Source organism: Equus caballus, chromosome 11 (assembly GCF_041296265.1).
Source record: "Equus caballus isolate H_3958 breed thoroughbred chromosome 11, TB-T2T, whole genome shotgun sequence".
In the NCBI taxonomy this organism is placed as follows: Eukaryota; Metazoa; Chordata; class Mammalia; order Perissodactyla; family Equidae; genus Equus; species Equus caballus.
Window position 1 is genome coordinate 5,882,220 of NC_091694.1, and position 17,568 is coordinate 5,899,787.

At 57.2% G+C, this 17,568-nt stretch overlaps 2 protein-coding genes across 9 annotated transcripts in view; one reads left to right on the top strand and one right to left on the bottom strand.

The window, feature by feature from the left end:
- QRICH2 (glutamine rich 2) overlaps positions 1-4,196 on the top strand; it is a 32,021-nt gene extending 27,825 nt beyond the window's left edge. For 4 of the 7 annotated variants that reach the window (XM_023651975.2, XM_070226852.1, XM_070226853.1 and 1 more), the window contains 5 exons: positions 462-665; positions 986-1,133; positions 1,504-1,591; positions 2,334-2,462; positions 3,976-4,196. In XM_023651975.2, the coding sequence (XP_023507743.2) occupies positions 462-665; positions 986-1,133; positions 1,504-1,591; positions 2,334-2,462; positions 3,976-4,178 (772 nt within the window). In that variant the 3' untranslated portion in view covers positions 4,179-4,196. The remainder of the gene's footprint in view (positions 1-461; positions 666-985; positions 1,134-1,503; positions 1,592-2,333; positions 2,463-3,975) is intronic. The other 3 variants (XM_023651976.2, XM_070226854.1, XM_070226851.1) reach the window with 2 other exon arrangements.
- Positions 4,197-7,024: 2,828 nt separating this feature from the next.
- On the bottom strand, positions 7,025-12,659 carry UBALD2 (UBA like domain containing 2). 2 transcript variants are annotated; one of them, XM_023651978.2, is made up of 3 exons: positions 12,255-12,659; positions 11,796-11,858; positions 7,025-8,162 (listed from the first exon to the last, which is right to left on the bottom strand). In XM_023651978.2, exons 1-3 carry the CDS (start codon positions 12,372-12,374, stop codon positions 7,845-7,847), a joined length of 501 nt encoding a protein of 166 aa, XP_023507746.1. In that variant the 5' UTR covers positions 12,375-12,659; the 3' UTR covers positions 7,025-7,844. The 2 variants fall into 2 exon arrangements, with proteins under 2 accessions (XP_023507746.1, XP_023507745.1); XM_023651977.2 differs by having other exon boundaries at positions 7,025-8,165.
- Positions 12,660-17,568: the final 4,909 nt, after the last annotated feature.

A 17,568-nucleotide genomic window follows, 5' to 3' on the forward strand; every position in this document is an offset into this window, starting at 1 on the left:
GGATAAAGGCGGTGGGGGGGGGGGGGGGCATGTTTCACACTCCCTCGGCTCCTGCCCTCCTCCCTGCAGCCTTTCCACCTCCTAAGGATGGGGCTTCAGCGGAAAGGATGGTTTTCAAAGTGCTCTCTGGAGGCCTAGTGGTTCCAGGTGTGCGGGGCTAGGTGTGCGGGGCCAGGGAGAGGCCAGGCCGACTTCAGCCCTGGCGCCCCCAGCGGTAGCTAGAGGCGCTCGGCTTCTCTCCATCTGGCTCTCCCGCGCTTCTTTCCCGTCTCAGGAAACCTTCCCCGGCGAGTCTGGCCATGGGCCCTGGGGTACTGTGGAAAGGGCTCCTGCCCACACAGGGTCCTGCTTAAAGGGGGGTAGATAAAGGGGTGGAGTGGGCCGGGGTTTCGTCTGAGCTAGGGCTCGGGCGGGCGGTGCGGCTGCCTCACCCCTCACCCCGCCTCTGCCCGCGCCCGCAGCCTGAAGCTGGGCAGCGCTCCCTTCCCTCGGAGCGACCTGGCGCAGATGGAGCGGAGTGTGGGGCGCCTGCGCACCATGCACTCCAAGATGCTGATGGACATCGAGAAGGTGCAGATCCACTTTGGAGGCTCGGTCAAGGCCAGCAGCCAGATGATCCGCGAGCTGCTGCAGGCCCAGTGCCTCAGGTCCCCCTGCTACAAACGGTAGGACGGCACAGACCGGGCCCTGGCCATGGGGCTCGGCTCTGCCCCCCACGGCCCTGCGAAGGCCTCACCGCATGCTGGGGAAAGCCCTGACAGGGGGAGTGCGTGTGTCAATGTGAACGTATATACGTGAGTGAGTGTGAGAGAGAGTGGTCTCAGGATGCCCCGCGCAAGGTTGCTCCGCCTACTCACCTGCCCGTCCCTCGGCCTCCCTTGCTCCTGGCTCACAGCGACCCCTGAAAAGAGCTGCCTCTGGCCGGCCCCCACCACAGGTGGGTCCCAGGTCACTGCTCCCAGTAACTCCGCTGTCTTCATCACAGGGTACACGATCCGGCCGATTACACCTACTCAACGGTGCCTCGGCGCTGCGGGGGCAGCCACACCCGCACCTACCCCTACCGCCGAAACCGCCTGCAGCACCTGGCCCAGGGCCTGTACCCCACCGACGAGATCCAGATTGCCATGAAGGTTGGGGGCGCTGCCTGGGGGGACAGGGGAGAGGGCCCTGAGATGACCCCAGAGTCTCAAGTCATTCTGGAAAAAACACCAGAAGCCACCTCATCTGGCCCTCTGCCTTGAGGTGGTTTCTTAGACCTAGTTAAAGCCTCAGGTTCTTATCCTTTGCCCAGAGGAAGAATGCTATCCTGGCCACCCACCCTCCTGGCCCTCCCACCTCCAGCCCTCCCTTCACCCCGCTGCTCCTGGGAGGGTTCTGAGCATCATTTGGTATTGGGAGTCAGGAGAGGATGGCACTCTGTGCCCCGGGCCCTCATGGAGGCAGGAGTGGAGGGCAAGCTCTGAGCGCCACATGGTGATGGATACTGGCCCACCTCCACAGCATAAAGAGGTGGATATCTTGGGCCTGGATGGACATATTTACAAGGGACGGATGGATACCAGGCTACCGAGCATCCTGAGCAAAGACAGTGAGTGTCCAAGCACCCTAGAGGCTCCTCAGGCTCCTTGCTTGGGTCCCACAGGCTCCATCCAGCTCCCAGAAAGTTAGGCACTTCTTGGGACCATCAGCCCCTGGCTGCCTTCCCCTTCTCCCCTCCCTGACTCCACACATTCAGGTCTCCAAAAGCCCCAGGTCAATGTTTGCAGGCAGGACAGCCGTCCAGTCTCAGCCGATTAGCCAGGATGTCCTGGCCGCGTCTCTTGCCAACCTTCCCCCGCATGCGGCTTCTGCTGGCTTTCCTGCCTCAGCCTCTGTTCCTAGCATCACCACAGCCAACTCCTACACTTTCAAAACTCAGAATGCCCTCTCCTGAGCCCCCACCGCTCAGTGAATCCCTCATTCCCTGGAAGGCCCACTGTCAGTTAGCCATTCCTGCAGTGTGCTGCCTGTCACTTCCCACCGCGTCACCGCCCTGTACGCACCTCTCCAGCTGCCTTCCCTCCCAAAGTGTAAACCTGGGTCAGAACTCAGCCAGCACGTGGCACAGGGCCGATGTGTGTAGGTCGTCAGAGGAATCTGAGTGGGTGGGTGGGTTGTCGGACAGACATGAATGAATGAAGTCTAAGGGGCACATCCACGAATTCAGCCTGAGAAGGACCCCAGCTGGCTGTGGCCAGCAGCCCTGCGGCCTTCTCCCCATCCCCATGTGTCCCCATGGAGCTCTCGCTCAGTGTCTCAGAACTGAGCCCTCCCTCACTGTGCCCTGTCAGCCTCAGGGGTCACAAAGCAGAAGGCCAAGCAGCCCCGGCCCCACGTGCACCGGCAGCAGTCCCTTGGTGACAATGGCCAGCTGCCCTCGCGGCCTCAGAGCGCTCAGATGCTGGCGGGCAACAACTCAGGTAGCGTCCCTCTGGTTGGAGCATCCCTCTGGGCGGCCTGGGCACTGCCCCAGCCCCTTCCCAACCACAGCTGGTACACGCCTTTATTTCCCTGGAGAGAGGAAAGGGCCTGGGGGCCGAGGGAAGGGAGGGGGAAGAGAGAAAATCCGCCCTTCATGAGTCCTTGCTGTGCCGGGTCTGTGGGGTAGGCACTACTGTCCCCATCTCTCCGAAGAGGAAATGGGGGCAGGGTGGCAGCCCAAGCTCTGGCTCCAGCCCCAGTCCTTCGCCAGATCCGGGCCTGACTCTCCCGGAGTCAGTACGCACGGGCTCTCATGGCAGCTGCTGGGCACAGGGCCGGACACGACCTCTAGAGCCCCTCAGCCTAACCCTGCATCCTCACCTCCAGGCCTGGAGGGTCCCTAGAGTCTCTGCTCTCCTCTGAGGGCTTAAATCCTGCCTGAAAAGTCAAGGGGCTAAGGGCCCGTTAGAGTTTGGCCACACGTGGGGGCCAGAGAGGGACTCTGGTCTGGAGCCAGGAGGCCAGATCACTTTCAAGTGACTCCGAGCAAGTCTGCCTGCTCTGCAGACCTGTTTCCTCTTCTGTCAGAATAGGGGAGCAGGGTTAGTGCCGCCAGAGTCAGGGCCCCCCAGGAGGATCAAATGAAAGGTGCTTCCTATAAAAAGTTCTGTACCCACAACACTTTGCAGACACTTGCAGGAGGTCCGAGGACCCCACGGCCCCCGGTTAAGAGCCCAAGCCCTACTAGATGCCCTTTACTATCCCTTCCAGTTCCACGTTCAGTGAGTGCCTGGAGGAAATAGAAACAGAGTGAGTGATAGTGGCCATCATGGCACCTCGCCTTTATTGAGGGCTCCTCACTGGCTAGACCCTGTTGAGAAGCTTTACACATATGAACCAATTTTAATCCTCACACCAACATTAAGAGGTAGGGACCATTGTTAGCCTCACTTACAGCTGAGAAAACTGAGGCACAGAGAGGTTAAGGTACTTGCCCAAGGTCACACAGCTAGGAAGCAGCAAAGCTGGAATTCAAACGCAAGTTGTCTGGCCCCAGAGCCAATCTGTGACCCTGGCTCCCAGAATTATTTTCTTGGGGGTACTTAGCTTCCTTCTCCTTGGCACATCACTGTCTACTCCAAGGGCACTTAAAATGTTATGAGAGCGGGAGAGAGAGGGAGAGTAGTCTTAGGAAAAATTCCCGCACCTATTTGTGTGAATATTGCCTAAATAGTCCCTGTATTAACAGAGGGAACATTACCAAAGAGGCAGGCTCTTGGCCCTGACAGAGGGCTTGTTTATTTTTAACTCAAAGGAGCTTTGCTTAGGAGCGTGTGTGAGGGCTTGCCCTGCACACCCCAGCCTTGGAGCCGGCCCCTCTCTGGCATCTGGCTGCGGCTCAGCCTGGCTAGTGGAGCTGCCCCCACTTCCCTGGGCTTTGGGCAAGCTGGGGGAGCTGCTAGTGGGCGTGGGGAGGGAGACAGAGTGATCCCGGTCCCTGCTGCCCCACAGCTCCTTCTCGTCAATGGAAAGACAGACCCGTCTCCTCCGAGGGACGCCTCTCCCAGCCGAATATGGCCCACCCACCCAGCCCCAGCGAGATGGCAAACGTACCGGCAGGGATGGAGATACCCATGGATGTGCCTCCTGGGGAGGGGCTCGAGGAGCCCACCCGGGGGCCACGGTCCACCTCTGCTCACAGAGCAGAGCAATAAATAAATATTTAGGAAGAAGCTTGGGCAGCGAGGCTCTCTGGTCCTGACTGGGGAAGATGGAGTGAGAGGGAGGGGCCTGCTGCAGGCCGGTCTCCTCCAGACGTCCCCAGGGCCGGGTGGCAGACCTCTAGGAGAGCGGGTCTGGCTTGTAGCCTGAGAATTAGACCACAGCCCCCCAAACGGATTAAGCTGGTAAGAGTGCTGGGGCTTCAGGAGAGCTGAGCATCTCACCCAGAGTGGGGTGGGGGCGGCACAGGTCAGACCCAGGCTCCAGGCACTGTTGGGCCTGTGCTTACACCTACCAGCTCTCCCCTGACCTCAGCTAGACCCGGGTGCTGCTGCCTTCCTTGGCGCCAGCCTGCCTTCTCGCCTGGGGAGGCCAGCCTAGAGGGTGGCCTCACCGACTGGGGCACTCTGGAGAGGTTTGGGACACGTGGTATCGGTGCGTGAGCTGTACCTTGGAGCAAAGAGGAGCGTGGCAGCTGCCAGCTGCTTTCCCACTGCTGGCTCGGGCAGTGCCTGGATCCTGGCATGGCGTCCCGGGGGAGCAGTGCCACCAGCCTCCTGGGAAGGTCCTGTTTCCTGTCTTCTGTGGCTTACCCTTGAATGGCTGCTGCAGAGGCAGGAGGGGCTCAGACCTCGGGGCTACCAGTTTCTCAGTTTCTCCCCGCTCCCCAAGAGAAGAGAGCAGAGGGTGTCATGTGTGGAAGAGGCTTTGCCCAGCAGCCTGCGGCCTGGCTCAGCCCACTCAGCACCACTGGCTTAGCTTTGCTCACCCCAAACGGGCAAGAGGGCTCCCTGCTGTCCCCCAAGCCTTTGTGCTCAAGGTCTTGGCAGGCTGGGGGGGACAGAGGAGCATGGGTGGGCTGAGCTCAGTGGGGCACCGCAACTGTAAGGGACGAGTCCCCATCCCCAATTGAAGCCTTGGGGACAAGAGAGAGCTGCCCCCAACCCTGAGCCCTCTAGTCATCAAAGCAGTTCTCTGCCTTCAGGTCTGTTCTCATTAGTCCCTCCTCAAAGGTGGGGCTCCCCCCACCTCCAGGCCCCATCTCCCCCTCTGACTTGGGAAAGGGATGTCTGGGGCAAGAGGTTCACTTCAGGGTGTGAGGTGAGGGGGTGACAGAGTCACACAGGAAGGGAAAGTGTGGCAGGAAACAGTCCAGAAAGGGTTTCTCCCATCCCACCTCGTGTGGGCAAAGAGGGCAGGGTTGGCTGGGGGTGTCATGGGGGTGGGGCAGGTGCTCCCTACGGGAGGGGGCTTCCCCCTTCTTTCCCCATCTGCTGAGATCCCATTCATCTCTGTAACGACGTAATGCCCTGGCCAGAGGGAGGAGGGGAGCAGCCGGAACCCTGGGGTCCGGCGGGCACCCCTCACACCAGGTGCCCTTTTCTCTGCAAGCAGGAGGCAGAACCAGCCCCTCCTCCGCTCCTGCTCAGGCTTCTGTTTCTCTGGCCTTCTCGCTGAGAAATGTCAGAAGGTTGCTGGCTCAGTGTCCCTGGCCTAGAACCCAAACTCACCAGCTCGGCAGGGCGGGGTGGCAGTAGGAACAGAGCAGCCCTCCATACCCAGACCTCCCCACACCCACAGGACAGGGAGCAACATTTCCCAAGCAGCCAGGCCAACCCCATCCCCGCACCTGGGCCCGGCTGCCCACCCTCACCAGGCTGTGCCCAGCCCCAGCGTGGACCCCGCCCAAGTCCCAGCACTAAGCGCCCACGTGCCCGCAGGGGGCTTCCCCTTCCAGCCTGGGAAAGCACAGGTGGGCAGGGGAGGGGGTGAGGGTGGGAGGAGCCTCAGGGGTTTCCAACCAGGAAACAAAACTGAAAGGACAAACCCAGCCTCAAAGGACATGATCACATGTAGAGGGACTGAGGGCAGCTGTGTCCACCGTTCCACTCTACTCCCGCAGGGGCTGCCCCACAGGCAAGCTGGACAAGACATGTGCAGGCCCAGCAGGGTGGGCTGGCTCGTTAGGCAGGGCCCTTCTCAAGTGTCACTTCACTTCGGCCCTGAACCTCCAGACTCTCCAGCCAGATTGACAGCAGTGTCCACTGCAGTGCCCAGCTGCCAAGAGAGGACAGAGGGAGAGGGAGAGAAGCCCCCACACACATGTTGAAGGGGTACTGGGGGCCAGGGGCTCAAGGTGGCATCCTTCCCCCAAGCATGGGGCTCACGGAGGAGTCCCAGCCCTGGGCCAGCCACCCACTCCTATAGCTGGGCCCACAGCCTCCTCCTCGGCCACCTGCCCCCTGCACTGGAGAAGCTGAGCAAGGGCTGCTGGGCCAGGAATTGCCAACACTGCTTCTGTTTTAATGCCTGGAGGCTGTGGGGAAAGTGGGAAGGGAAAGCCAGCCAGTCCCTTTGGGGACCCACCCTGTCTCTGTGGCTCCGACAGCCTTGGTTGACCTTTAGGGCATGGCCACACAACATGCACACCGAAAGGAGGCCGAGGGCAGGGATGGAGATGGGCCCAGCTGGAAGAAGCCTGGGAGGCCGCCAGGCCAAAGGGTGGGGCTGCCATCAGGCCGCCAGGTGGAGGACAGCTCCCCTCACTGCAGACGAAGACCATGGCACCAGGGCCGCGCACCGAGGGATGGCTGGTGGTGGGCTACCCAGCGAGGGCCACGAAGGGGAGAGGAGTCAGGGCCAGTCCTCCCTGTCCCTATACCCAACTGGATCCAGCCTGTCCTACCAACCCTCTGGTCTGGACGCCCTTGTCAGAACATCCAGACCAGACTCGTGGCAATGGAGCCCGCCTCCCAACCGCAGCAGGCTGAGAGCCCCACCCCCTTCCCAAGGAGAGCGCTCTTCCCCCCCAAGGTAAATAAAGGCACTGCAAACCAGGGAAGTTAGAAAAGTCTCTTTTAAGTTTTTAAATTAAAAGTTCACCCTGGTGAGATGATTGATTCGGGAACTAAATCCAAAGGCAAGCTCCCCACTCTGTCGCCTGCTGGGGGCGGACACAGCAGGAGGCAGGGTGGCTGTAGAGAGTCAAGCCCCCGGCCAGCCAGAGCCTGGGCCTTTGACCCAAGCCAGCTCTTTAGCTCCACACAAGCCCTGCACGCTCAGCTGGAGACAGGGTGATACCAGGAGAGGCGACAAGAGCTGCAGAGCCACTGAGGAACCAGCCAGTAACTGGGGGTGGGGAGGCCCTCATGATAGCAAAGAGGCCCCCCACACCTTCAGCCGCCGGGCACCTCTGGGAGAGCCTCCTGCCGAGTGGATCGGTGGTGGTCTTCTCCAGAAGGTGTGACCTTTGAAAGGAGGCAGCTAGCAGACACCTGGTGACTGCAAGATCAGCCACCTGGCTTCCACGCACCTGCCCTGGGACTGGGCGGAGGAAGAGGTGCTGGCCCTTCCCCACAGACCCCAACACCCTGGGCAGCCAGCCCCATTCTCACATACATTAGTTATATTTATATATTCATATATATTATAGTTATATATTAAAAAGAGAAAACTTGCCTGAAGAGAAACTCCTGAAGGACCCAAGTGGCTCAGGAAGTTTACTGTCCCACCCCCCCGCAAAAATGCTTTTATAAAATCTTCCAGTGCGATGTTCAGGAAACCCCCACCCACCCCAGCTCCCCCCACCCCAGCCCTCCTGTGTCCCCACGACCCTGGACTGCCCCCAGCTCCAGCCCAGTGCCCGGCGGCATCCAGTCTCATCTCTGGCCATCCATTGCAGCCATGGCTTTCTGCTGGGTGCCCCCCTGCTGTGCTCCGGGGGGCCACGTGGGCTGTGGGTGGTGGAGGTGGTGGAAGCTGTGGGCCGTGGGGGAGGAGGGTGGGATCCAGGCGGCCTGGTGGCTGGGCGGGGATGAGGCCCAGAAGGGGCTGAAGTTTGCAGGGGGGGAGCAAGCCACGGCTGTCATGGGGCTGTTGCCGCTCTGCAGGCCCTCAGAGGCGCGAAGCTTGGAGAACATGGCCAGTGCATCGGGGAAGTTGGGCGGCGTGGCAGGTGTGTTGCTGGGAGTGCACATCTGCTGGGAGAGAACACAGGTGTCGGGAGCGTTGCCCACACGGGCCCCTGTTCTGAGCCTGGGTCCACGGCCCCTTGGAGCCTTCGGGGCTCACCCAAGCTGGCCCCTCCTTTACTCCCATTTTGTAGTCCACGAGCAGCATCAACAGGACAAAAGCACCCCTCCCCATCTCGCCCTGAGCCAACAGAAACAAAAAAAAGGACAAAACCCAACAATTTTATCAAAACCAAAGAGTGTTTCATGATGCTTGGGAATGACACCCTGAGGAGTGTCTGAAGTAAATGGTTAATTGTGACCAGAAGCTAGGGTGTCAGATTAAAGCAAGGAGAGGGAGCAGCCCAGGACACCACTGCTTAGCGCCTCACTCTGCAAAGAAACCAGCTGGCTCCCTCAGTGAGCCGCCCTCAGATGTTCTGAGGCTGCTGGTCAAGGGAAGGTGGCCAGAGCCAGGGTGTCCCTCCTACGTCAACCTTGGAAAAGCTACATTCTCTCGGTATTTGGGTGCATTCCACGGCAACAGGACCGGCCAGCAGGCCTTAGAGTCTTCACCTCCACGGTTTTACTTCTCACGATGATGCTAGGTCATTTCGATTATTTTCTATACGACAGATGAGGAAACTGAGGCCCAGAGCTCACACCCAGTCCAGGGTACAAGTGGAGACGTTAGAATTCCCAGGCTCCCAGGTCCAAAGGCCTAAGCTCTTAACCTCTACCCAGCCCCCATTCGTCTGCACTTAGAGTCAAGTGCAACTTCGGTTTCCTGTGTCCTTTGCATGTCCCCTCATGCTGTCCTTGGCCAGGGGCTGGCAGAATGTCCAGCCTCTCTCAGGCCTCTTCCTAGGGGCAGTTACAAACATCCCAACATCTGTTGTCTTCTGCCACTACCGGGGGAGGGGGGCTCCCAAACTCCTCTCTATCCCTGGCCCTTTCCGAGCAGGCACCCCGGCCAGGACGGAGAGAGTTGGTGGGGTGCTGGAAGCGGCCCTCTCCGTGTGAGCACCAGAGCCTGCTGTCCCTCCCCACCCCTGCAGCATGGGGGAGAGGGGTGACATCCTGGAGTAGCTCACAGGGCCTCGGGGAAGAGGCAGCAGAGAATGAGGCCTACACCAAGCCTGTTCTGCCCTCACAGCAGCTTCTCCCTTTCCCAGGAAGCTACGGGAGTCCTTTGAATTTCTCCTAATTTTAGCAACACCGGCCCCTCCCACAGGCACAGGGGTGGGGGAGAGAGATTCTAGGGCTCTTCACCTTGCAGAGAGGGAACTTTCACAGCTCTGAAGTTAAAGTCGAGCTAGAAATGTGGTAAGGCCACGGGAGGGGGCAATACCTCACCCTGTTAACTGGGCCTGCCCCATATCAGCAGCTAGGGAGCTCCAACCATTGTCCTGCAGGACTCAGGGCAGGCCTGGCCCCACCCAGGCCATTTCCCTCCTCCCTTCACTATCCCCCGCCCCCCACCCCAGGGCTGACTTCTCGGCAGCAGGAAACAATGAATGGGGGGGTAGAGGCCAATTGCATCACAGCATCGTGACCAACTTCCCCAGTTCACCAAGCCAGCGCAGCCTGTCTCCAGAAACAGCCACCCTACTCCAGAGAATGGCCTGGATCAGGAACAGGCCTGTGCCCGCGTGCCTGTGTGAGCTCCCCCAAGTTCCTCAACTTCTCTGGATCGTCTCTCTACTTCCGTAAAATGAGGGGCTTGGACCAGATGCTGTAAAGGCCCCTTCAGCTCTGGGCCTATAGCAAGCACGGATGGAGCTTTCCAGCTCCCAAGTGTACCCACTGCACCCCACTGATGTCCCACTGCTTCCAGTCTACAGTGCCTTTCTTCTCTTCTTGGCCCCTCCCAATGCAACCCAGGGACCCCCTGATCTGGGAAGATGCCTCCAACTGTGTGAACGGTCTACGGGACAACCATTTATCAATTACTTATGCCCTGGGTCACTTCTGGTATTGCTATTATGCCATTACTGGTCTCTGGTGTTTTTATTTAACTTTTTCCTTTTATTTATTGTCTCTAAAAAATTACCAGTTCCTTGAGGGCAGGGATGGCACTCTACACGGTGCTGATTAAGTACTCAATACTTGATACACTGACAGATACACTGATTATAATGTCTGCTACAAAACCTGCCACCTGCCTTCAGGGAACCTGCAAAAGGATGACAATCTCTTGGGATTGCCAAGAAGGTGCAAAAGAGCCTGAGGGGACCACCAGTCCCAACTCTCCCAGGCAAGCCTCCCTGTTCAGACACCACAGAATGGCTGTGCTGGAAGCCTGGGCCTTTTGGAATGGCCATAGTTGGTGGAACAAACCTCAAGGCCCTTTTGAGAGGAGATGGAAGCAGGGCGCTCCCAGGCTCCCATGCAAGGTGGGAGTCAGAGCTTTCCCGCAGTCAGGTGCAGGTCTCCTGGAGACAGCCCCTCCTGGGTTTACGAAGAGCCCGGCCTCAAGTGCCACAGCCCTGCAGCGAGCACAATTCTCCCATCATATTCCAGCACTTTCATTTTTTGAGTTATATACAGCATGAGCCATTCCAAGAGAAAAGCTGGTTAAAAAATGTCAAGACAGACCCCTCTCTCCTTGTCCTAGATGAAAACGGCACCAAGGACGAGGCACAGCAGAGGAACCATTTGCAGCTCCTCTGAGCAGGGCGGCAGCTCTGAGAAAGGAGCCACGGACAAGGACACCAAGTGTTAAAAATGCCAAAAATGCACTCCAGAAGCCACAACAGCTCTCCTGGGGAATAATGTTTTACAATCACTATCTCGGAGCCCCACCCCTCCTCCCCAAGCAGGGCTAATAGGTAACTAGAGGAGGTGTTCAAGCCTCTAAAGTCAAAGGGATGTCCTGTGCCCATGGAAAGCAGGATACTCCATGGCCAGGAGGGCAAAGGCTCAGGCCTGGGGGCCAGCTTGGAAAAGAGAAGAAAGCCACTCCAGACCTGAACCACTTCTGGTTCCTGTGCTTTACATATCTTCACATACCGAGATGAAATGCAAACTCTTGGCCATACCATGTCAAAATCTGTTTGTCCTGCATGCTCAGGGCATGTCCTTTTTCCACCAACAGGAAAGAGTGAAGGTACCTCGCCGGGTAGAGCCCAACTCCCTGAGCCAGCGTGGCTTTATCCCTTTCCTGTTCCCCGTAGCGCTGGGTTGTTTGGATGGGGGGCTGCCACTCCAACAGCAAGAGGGGGCTCCCCATAAACAGACACCCCAGGTCCCTGCCCCCTCAGGGCCCTTCACTCGGGCTTCCAGTTCACTCCCCGTCTAGTTATCACCGAAGCCCCCTCCCCAGCCCCTGCCAGCCGGCTAACTTCTGGCCATCCTGCCCTCCCTCCCACCCCCTACCCGGGGCAGAGCGCCGGACACCGGGCCTTCGGTCGAGACACAGCGGCCAGGGAGGCCGGACCACAAAGTTGGGCGAGCCAGCCGGCCCCGGGAGCCGCTCTTTCCTGGAAGACATTTTGGCTCTTTGTTTACATCGCGGCGCCGCGCTCCCCGGCAACATGGCTGTCACCGCCGGCGGCTGACAGCGGCCCCCGGCCCGCGCCCTCGGCGCCCGGGGGTCGTGGGCCGGGGCGAGGCCCCCTCCCGCCTGCCCGCCCTCCCGCGGGTGCCGGCCATACTTACCATCTGGTGGTGGTGGTGGCTGTTGGGAATGTTGGTTTCTTGGAAAAACGTGCTCAGGGCGGTCTGCGGACAAACAAGCGGCGAGGCGGCGGTTAACGGGGCCGGAGCAGGATGCCCACCGGCCGGCGCGACCCCCGAGCCGGCTCCTCCGCGGATCCGCGGCGCCGCGATCCGGCCGCCGGACCCGACCCGACCCGAGCCGGCCGGCCCCCGCCGCTCGAGGGGGCGTCCCCGGGCCGTGCGCGGGGGCGCGAGCGGCAGGGCCCCCTGCGCCGCCCCCGGCTCCTGGGGCCCCGGCCCCGCGCCCCCCGCGCGACCTGGATCGCCGGACGGGGCGATATAAATAGAGCCCCCGCCCCCACCCCGAGCCCGACCACGCGCGGCTGGGCGTCCGCCCGCGCCCCCGCCGCAGGCCGGGACCCGGGGCCGGCCCGGCGCGCTCGCTCCGCCCGCACGCACCTCGAACTGCCAGTGGGCCGCCTGCAGCAGCTGCTTCGCCTGGTCGGCCGCGCAGCCCGCGGCCAGCACGAACTGGTTGATCATGACCTGGTGCCGCAGCTCCTCCATGTTCACCGACATGGCTCGGCCGGCGCGCAAGCCCGGGCTCGGGGGCCGCGGGAGGCCGGCCGCCCTCGGCTCGCTCTCGCCGCCGCCCGCGGCCTCCGGACGCGCCCGCCCCGCCAGCCGCCGGCGAGTGTTGTGGTCGGGCTCCCGCGGCAGGCCGACACCACAAACAACAGCGCGGGGCGGGGCCGCTGTCCCAACGTTCGGGGGCCGGAGCCGCCGCCGCTGATTGGCCCGCGCCGCTCGGCCGGCTCCCGGCTCCCGTGCGGACGTTCGATTCGAATCCTGCGGCCTCCAAGCCGCACTGTTTCCCTTCTGGCCCGGCCGCGCCCATTGGCGGAGGTCGGCGCCGTGGGGCTGCCCGGCATTGGCCGGCCGCTGTGTTTTGGCTCGTGCGGGCTCGTGATTGGCCAGAGTCGGGCGTTCGGGGCGGAGCCGCGCGCGCTGATTGGCCTCCCGTGGGCCTGTTTGAACTCAACTTGAAAACCCTGAGTGCCTGCTGATTGGCCGAGGCCCGTCTGTTTGCTGTTGTAGGTTTGGGGGTGGTGCGGCCAAGTTCATTCATTACTTCATTGAAACTGAACATGCTCAGCTGGAAAAGCAAGACAGAGTGGCTTTGACTCACTTCCTCTGAAAGATGTGGTCATCTCGAGAAACAGAACGATCAAAATAGAAAACAGACGGCCTTTGCAGCTGCTCGAGTCTCAAAATTGTTTATTTTTTTTAAAACTTTCAAGCAGTTTACCTTTTTTAGCCTTTTATTGAAATATAGCCCTTCGTGCCTCCTTCCAGTCACTGCCCACCGCACGGGCCAGGCAGTCTTTTCCTACGTTTTTAGACCAAAACCTTTGCTCTCTGAAGATGTAAACCAACGTTAAGGTACACTAAGTGTAAGTGCAGAGGGAAAAAAATGAGACTTTCTCCATCACTATCTCAAACCAAGAATTTTTTTTCTTAAATTAATGGACCTACGTGAAGCTTTAATTTTCTACTACCTTTTAAAAAAGGTAGAGGGTTTCTAGGTAGGTACTGGCCCTCAACCTTAGCCATTTAAAAACAAAGTTTACTTATATGCGCTGGTCTTCCACCTTCTGGATTAGGATTTGACCTTCAAAGCCTGTGTTTGGGAATTGTGGAGGTGGGGAGAGAGCTAGGCTTTAAGCAGATTGAGGAATGGGCAGAGACGTGAGGAAGGTAAACATTGCTAGGGATTCACTGTTAGAATTTCTGTTTCTGAAAAATTTAGTACGTTTTGGATCTGAAATACCAATCACAGAGTGTATTTTCATTAGTTAAGGGTCTACAGAACAAGAGGCTGAAAGAAAGTAAGCCATGGTTCTATTTTGCCTTTGCCTAAAATGGATTTAACTCATCATCTAAGAAAACTTGACCATATAAAAAATAGAATATAAATAAGGAAAAACTTACACCCAAATGTCCTGATGAAAAACAGTCTCGGGCACTATAATGAGTTTATCCCATTTAGCTGGTGTTGGTGTTTGTTTGTTTGTTTTGAAGGAGTAGGAGTCAGCTTTTTGCCTGTGGAGACTCGTTTCTCTCACTGTAATTGCACTTGGCCGCCGCAAAGTGTGCATGGGTTGAGACCTGGAGTGTGGCTGGAGATTCAAGTAGAGCTTGCAGCCCTGCCCTTCCAGTAATTGCAAGGTGAAAACAAGAGTGAGCAGCCCGCAGCTCACATTGCCAGGGAGCTCAGGCCTCAAGCAGCCCCAGAACACGGAAGTACTGTCATGGTGGGGCTCCAGTTTTCACAAGTACATGCAGGTGTCAAACATGCCAGGGCAGTGAGTGATAAGATCTACCTGGGCAGAGGCACTTCAGGCTGTAAGAACCCTTAGGTCTTTTTGTTAATTTTTTTTTTTTTTTGAGGAAGATTAGCCCTGAGCTAATATCTGCCACCAATCCGCCTCTTTTGGCTGAGGAAGACCGGCCCTGAGCCAACGTCCGTGCCCATCTTCCTCTACGTTTTATATATGGGATGCCTGCCACAGCATGGCTCAACAAGGAGTTTGTAGGTCCGCACCTGGGATCCTAACTGGCAAACCCCGGGCTGCCGAGGCAGAATGCGTGAACTTAACTGCTGTGCCACCGGGCCGGCCCCAAGAACCCTTAGGTCTTAATTAAGAAGTTTTCAAGAAAACGAGGGTCCCCAGAACACTAAAATTGCCAAACTTTTTTTTCCTGGATATCAAGGCAGTTTATTCCAAAGGTTTCTCTAATCTTTACCATTTGCAGGGCACAGCTGTGGGCACCTGGGAGAAGCATGCAGGACAAGACCCCCAAGCCAGAGGGACTCGGGTTCTGGTTATCTTCTGTAGGCATAAGGTCACCCTGGGCAGAGAGAGAGAGAGCAACAGAGTTCTGCCTCTGTGATTTGCGGTCATGAGAGGTGGAAACGCTTCATCAATACTTGGGCTTCTGTGAGCCTGGTTGAAGATGAATGGGGGTAGTGCTTCCCCTTCTCAGGCTGAGAAAGGTAGGCGTGCCCCCCTCCTGGGAGCGCAGGGAGAAGGAATGAGGCCATGTTTGTAGAGGGCTTTGAGCTGTTGGGATGAAAGCACTCCCCAAGTGCAAGGTATTATTAACTGAAGGCATTATTATTTTAATCTGAGAGGACAGTGTGCAGCAGGTAAAACAGAGCAATAAAAACATGTCCATTAACAACAAATAAAACACAAGTAGTAGCCTCAGAAGGAACAAAATCCTCATTACATCAATGGTCCAGGCTACAGAACAAGCCATCATGCAGCAACTGAGAAGAGACACAATCTTAGCTGGTCTCTCCTCAGGGCCAGATAACAAGGATGTTGTGAATGCAAGTCACCGAATGGGTGCGGAGACCGGCAACACGAGCTGGACCGTAACAAACAGCTGCCATTTACCAAGGACTTCCTGTGAGCCAGGCACCGTCCTAAGAGTTTAATGTCCATTAACTCATTTCAGTCCTCTCAACAATCCTGAATCCCGTTTCACAAGCGAGACCCTTAAGGTACAGAGAAGGGGAGGAGCTTACCCCAGGTCACAGCAAGAAGCCGTGGACGGAGGCCCCGGCCCAGTCTAGTTCCAGAGCCTGTGGTTAACCATTATACCATTCTGCCTTCCTTAAAGCTGTAGTTGTCTCCTCCGTGGGACTCACAAGGGGCCCTTTCCAAACAAGAGCGATCAAGGGCACTGGGAATTCTGCTAGGGATGCTTGGAAATGAGTGAGCCTCAGATGGGGAAAAGGGGGCACCAGCTGTCTTGGGCAATCATGGGGGAGGGGTGGAGAACTGACATTCCCAACCTCCATCTCTGCAGTGCATTCGGTTCCTATTTCTTTTTTCCTCCTTTCTACAGTTTATTCCTCCAACCCAAACAGATCCAACAAAACTGAAAGAGGAAACTTGAGGGCTTTCTGGTCTTGAAGGCCCACCACGTGCAGGCTCCCTGTACACCTCTGCACATCTTCTCTGACTTGGAACTCCCATTAATCCTGATGCTCAGAGAGGGCGAGGAACCTACTCAAGGTCACACAGCTCCTGATTTATGGGAGCACTGGCATTAGATCCAGATTTGGTTGGTACAAAAGCCCATTTCCTTCCCCCGCCCCCCCCATTTTCCCTCCCCTCTCTCTTTTCTTTCCTACCTTCTCTCCCTCCCTTCCCTTCCCTTTCTCCTTTTCTCCTTCCTTGAATTCTTATTTCTTGTTTCCCTCCTGTTGCTTGAAGATGACAAGACAAAAGGACAAGGTGGCCAGGAGAAGCAGAAAGACGTTGAGAGGAGGAAAGGGAGACTGGAAAAGGATGCATTGCAGGAGAAGAAGACAAAGTGAAGACAAGCAGTACCAAGGCCACTGGACAGCTGGGTTAGGCTGGGTCCACACCCTCCCGGAAGGTCAGGCCTGTTGCTGGTTGCTGGGGGCTCAGGTCTTCATAAGCAGGATGGTTCCCATCTCCTCTCCTGGACTTCTAATACTACTGCTAGCTTTTGTTCAGTGAAACCTATTTTTTGCTACTACTTTTCATTGCAAATATACACAATCTCTATTATATAGTGGGTTAGGTAGACCTCACCACTTTTGAAGCATTAGGTTTTTCTAGTCTTTTTCCTTAAAGAGGGCCGCGGCTTAGTGCAGGAGTGCTGCTTCTGCTCAGGCAAGGCCCAGTCCTCCTCTGTGATCAGGGACATTTACGTCTATCGAGAATGTACTATGAACCCAGCTCTGTGCTAAATTCTTTATCTGGATTACCTTATTGAATACAACAACCCAGTGAGATGAGGACTGTGCATATCCCTAATTAACAAATGAGAAGAGTAGGGTCAGAGAGGTTAAGTGACTTTCCCCAGGTAGCCCAGTTAGCTCCAGTGGAGCTGAGATCTGAACCCGTGTACGTGTGTTTACTCCCAGAGGTGGTGCTTTTAAATATGACATTCTACCTCCCAGCCCTGCCTACCCTCTGGAATCCACCTTATCTTCTCCCTCAGTGTACTGAAAAGATACAAAAGCTTGTCTGTGTTGTTGGAAGTAGCAGGAAGGTCAAAGCCAGTCCCCCGGTGATGAGTTCGTGCTGGTTTAAACCAGTTTACGTTTTCAACAAATGTCACATGCCCCACAAGGGACAAAGGCCATACCACTCCCAGCATAGTTTATGGCATTTCCCAAAAGCAGCACTGGCGGCCTGTACTCTCTGTCCGTACCTGCCGCCCGGTGATCCGGTGCCCCGCCTCCGGTTGCCAGGTGTGTCTTGTGGGAGGCGAGTCTCTGGCAGTCCTTTAGAAGGGACACCAGAGGTTGGGTCTTTGCTGAGGGGGAGAGAAAGGTCGGGCAGAGAGACAGTTTTCTAAGGAGCATCCTCCTTCTCAGGGGTCCTCCGTTGTCTACTTAGACTCGTGCTTCCAGCCACTTTCTCTCGATGGAACAGGAATTGATTGGCCTGGAGCTGGGCCTCTCTAGCCCCACCTTTGTGTCCAAAACACAGGAGGCCCGTTGCTGTGGCAGCTGCTGACTTCAAGGTTTGAGGCAGCCTTCTTTCCTGCCTTGGCTTTTTTTTTTTTTTTTTTTGGTAATATATCATACACCAAGAGTTTGTGTATAACCTACGCACAGTTTGAAGGATAGTGAACAAACACCCACGTACCCAACATAGAAATTAAGTCCAAGACGAGTACCTTTGAAAGCCTCCCATGACCCTCCCCAAATGCATACCTTCAG